Below are 2,581 nucleotides of genomic sequence, written 5' to 3'. Positions count from 1 at the left end.
TGATAACACAGCCCTGGGGGTACAGTGCTGAGGGCACAGTCCTGAGGACTCAGTACTGAGGACACAGTCCTGAGGACACAGTGCTGAGGACACAGTCCTGAGGACTCAGTGCTGAGGACACAGTCCTGAGGACTCAGTGCTGAGGACACAGTCCTGAGGATACAATGCTGAGGACACAATGCTGAGGACACAGTGCTGATAACGTAGTCCTGAGAGCACAGTGCTGAAGGCACAGTCCTGAGGACAGAGTGCTGAGGGCACAGTCCTGAGGACACAGTGCTGAGGGCACAGTCCTGAGGACACAGTGCTGAGGGCACGCACAGTCCTGAGGACACAGTGCTGATAATGTAGTCCTGAGAGCACAGTGCTAAGGACACAGTGCTGTGGGCACAGTCCTGAGGACATGATACTCAGGCACAGTGAGGGAGATGAGAGTGAAGGAAAATAGTTTAGATCAAGGTGGCTGAGGGGCTAGTCCAGCTCTACCTGGTTTAACTCATCCACTTACCCAAGTTTGTTTGTTAGGCCTAACCTGCCTAGAACCCTCCATCCTGAGGACATCTCTGCAAGGGTCCTAGGTTCTCCAGAGGATAAACAGGAGCCCAGGGCAGATACCCTCCCTTCATGGTCTCCTGTAACTGCAGAGACCCAAGTGCCAGCAGCAGTGGCTGGGTGCTGGCCACCAGGACATAGATGTTCTGGATTTGGAATCCTGGAGCCTGGCTGGCCTTCAGCACTCTCTGAGATCCAAGTCCTTCATCTCTGAATGAATGGCCTGAAGGACCATCCTCCTCTTGTCACAGACACAGAGAGTATAAGCCTGGGCTTCATTCTTACGATTTAGGATTAACTCTAGAGGAAAGAGCAGTGTCTAGAAGGTTCTAGATGATATCTGACCACACAGATAGTTTTCAATGAAGTTTAAGTTTTCAATGAAGTTTCTCTCCCACCCACAATCACTGGTTGATTCTTTAGGGAGACTGGAGTCTAGCCATTGTCACCAAGAGCCTCGAGACAGGTTTCCCCAGGAGCCTCACTAAGAGAGTGGGATTCTCCGTTCTCTTCCCGGTACCAATGACAGCCCGGGTTATATGGACCTATACCAGCTGCAAATACCACCCCCTCAACCCCATTCCTAGGACACCACAGATCCTTACAGACCTACCCCTTCTGGACCCACCCATTGCAAACCCCTCACCCCAGCTGAGATACTCACTGGCAGCATGAGCATGGTGCCTGGAGGACCAGGCAAGCCATCTGCTCCAGGAAGACCTGGGCGTCCAGGGGGACCCTGCAGCCAGGGAGGAAAGACAACTGGTCAGAGAGACGAAGGGACAGAGCTGAGCAGCAATGTGAAAATGGAGAGGTCAGAAAACGGGCTAGGCAAGCACAGATCAACACAAGACTCCATAGCATGAAATGTTCTAGAAACCTCGGAATGCTCTAGAAAGGAGCAACATGATAGGGGGCTGTGGGGATGGGGAGTGAGGGAGCTGAGTTAAATGTAAGAAATTCAGAGAAGAAAGGCAGACTATTGTATCTAGTTAGAGGCTGGGGGCTTAAGAAAGGTGGGGGCCAGCTCGAATCCTTCCACATAGCCCCTGCGGTCCCCTCCAGAACGGGAACTGAGAACTGCAGCCCCAAGCTCTACTTGCTGAATGAGGAAGGCGTTCATCCCTCATGCAGTCCTCAGCTCTGCATGTGGTCAGGGACTGGAACTGGAGGACAGGATAGAGCACCCACTCGCTTGGACAGACCCAGAGATAGATTTGAAGAGAAGGAAAGACCACCCAAAGGAGCACAGAGCCAACCGGAGCAACCTTAAGAATGTTCTGAAACATTTTTTAAGCCCTGACTTATAGGGGTAGAGGACATGACAGAGAGATCAGATCTTCTCACAAAGTGAACTCAGACCCCCAAACTGAGTCTAGCTATCAGGGGCACCCACCCTTACAACTTTCATTGACAGCTGCTGCAAGTTTGGAGGTAGTCAGGCAAAATTGATTTTGATTTGCTCTTTTACAGAGCCAGTGAGGGGAGGATGTCCCAGCAGGGCGTTTAGTTCCCTGAGCATCACAGGTATGTGCTCTTCCTGCTATTCCTGGGGGCTAGTCACCCTTACCTCCTGAATGCCTTCACACTCTTTACCCAGCATTGCCCTAACCATCATGATATCCCAACTGCCGCCCTAGCCAGCAGAACATGCTCCAGAACACCCTATCATGTGACCACACCATAATCTGCCTTTTCACTTCCTGCCTGAATACCTTACTGTGCTTGCTGGTCCAAGAATCAAGGACAAATGCCTGTCCTTACCACATGTGTGTGTCATCATCTACAACTTGGTGGTCTGACTTTTAATGATGATATTCATTAGATGAGCCAGCAAACGAGAGGGACAGAGGGAGGGAGAGAGGAAGGGAGGGAAGGAGAGAGGGAGGGAAGGAGGGAGGGAATGAGGGAGGGAGTGAGGGAGGAAGGGAAGGAGAGAGGGAGGGAAAGAGGGAGGGAGTGAGGGAAGGAGGGAAGGAGGGAAAGAGGGAGGGAGGGAGGGAAGGAAGGAAGGAGAGAGGGAGGGAAA

At 51.9% G+C, this 2,581-nt stretch overlaps 1 protein-coding gene across 2 annotated transcripts in view; it reads right to left on the bottom strand.

The window, feature by feature from the left end:
- The window catches only part of Col5a1 (collagen type V alpha 1 chain), a 155,088-nt gene that overhangs the window by 78,058 nt on the left and 74,449 nt on the right, over positions 1-2,581 (bottom strand). For both annotated transcript variants that reach the window (XM_031369508.1, XM_031369507.1), the window contains exon 12: positions 1,217-1,291. In XM_031369508.1, coding sequence (XP_031225368.1) covers positions 1,217-1,291 — 75 coding nt within the window. The remainder of the gene's footprint in view (positions 1-1,216; positions 1,292-2,581) is intronic.

This window comes from Mastomys coucha, unplaced genomic scaffold (genome assembly GCF_008632895.1).
Source record: "Mastomys coucha isolate ucsf_1 unplaced genomic scaffold, UCSF_Mcou_1 pScaffold15, whole genome shotgun sequence".
Classification (NCBI taxonomy): Eukaryota; Metazoa; Chordata; class Mammalia; order Rodentia; family Muridae; genus Mastomys; species Mastomys coucha.
Note: the sequence above shows the minus strand (reverse complement) of the source record. Positions and strands in the feature narration are given on the sequence as shown.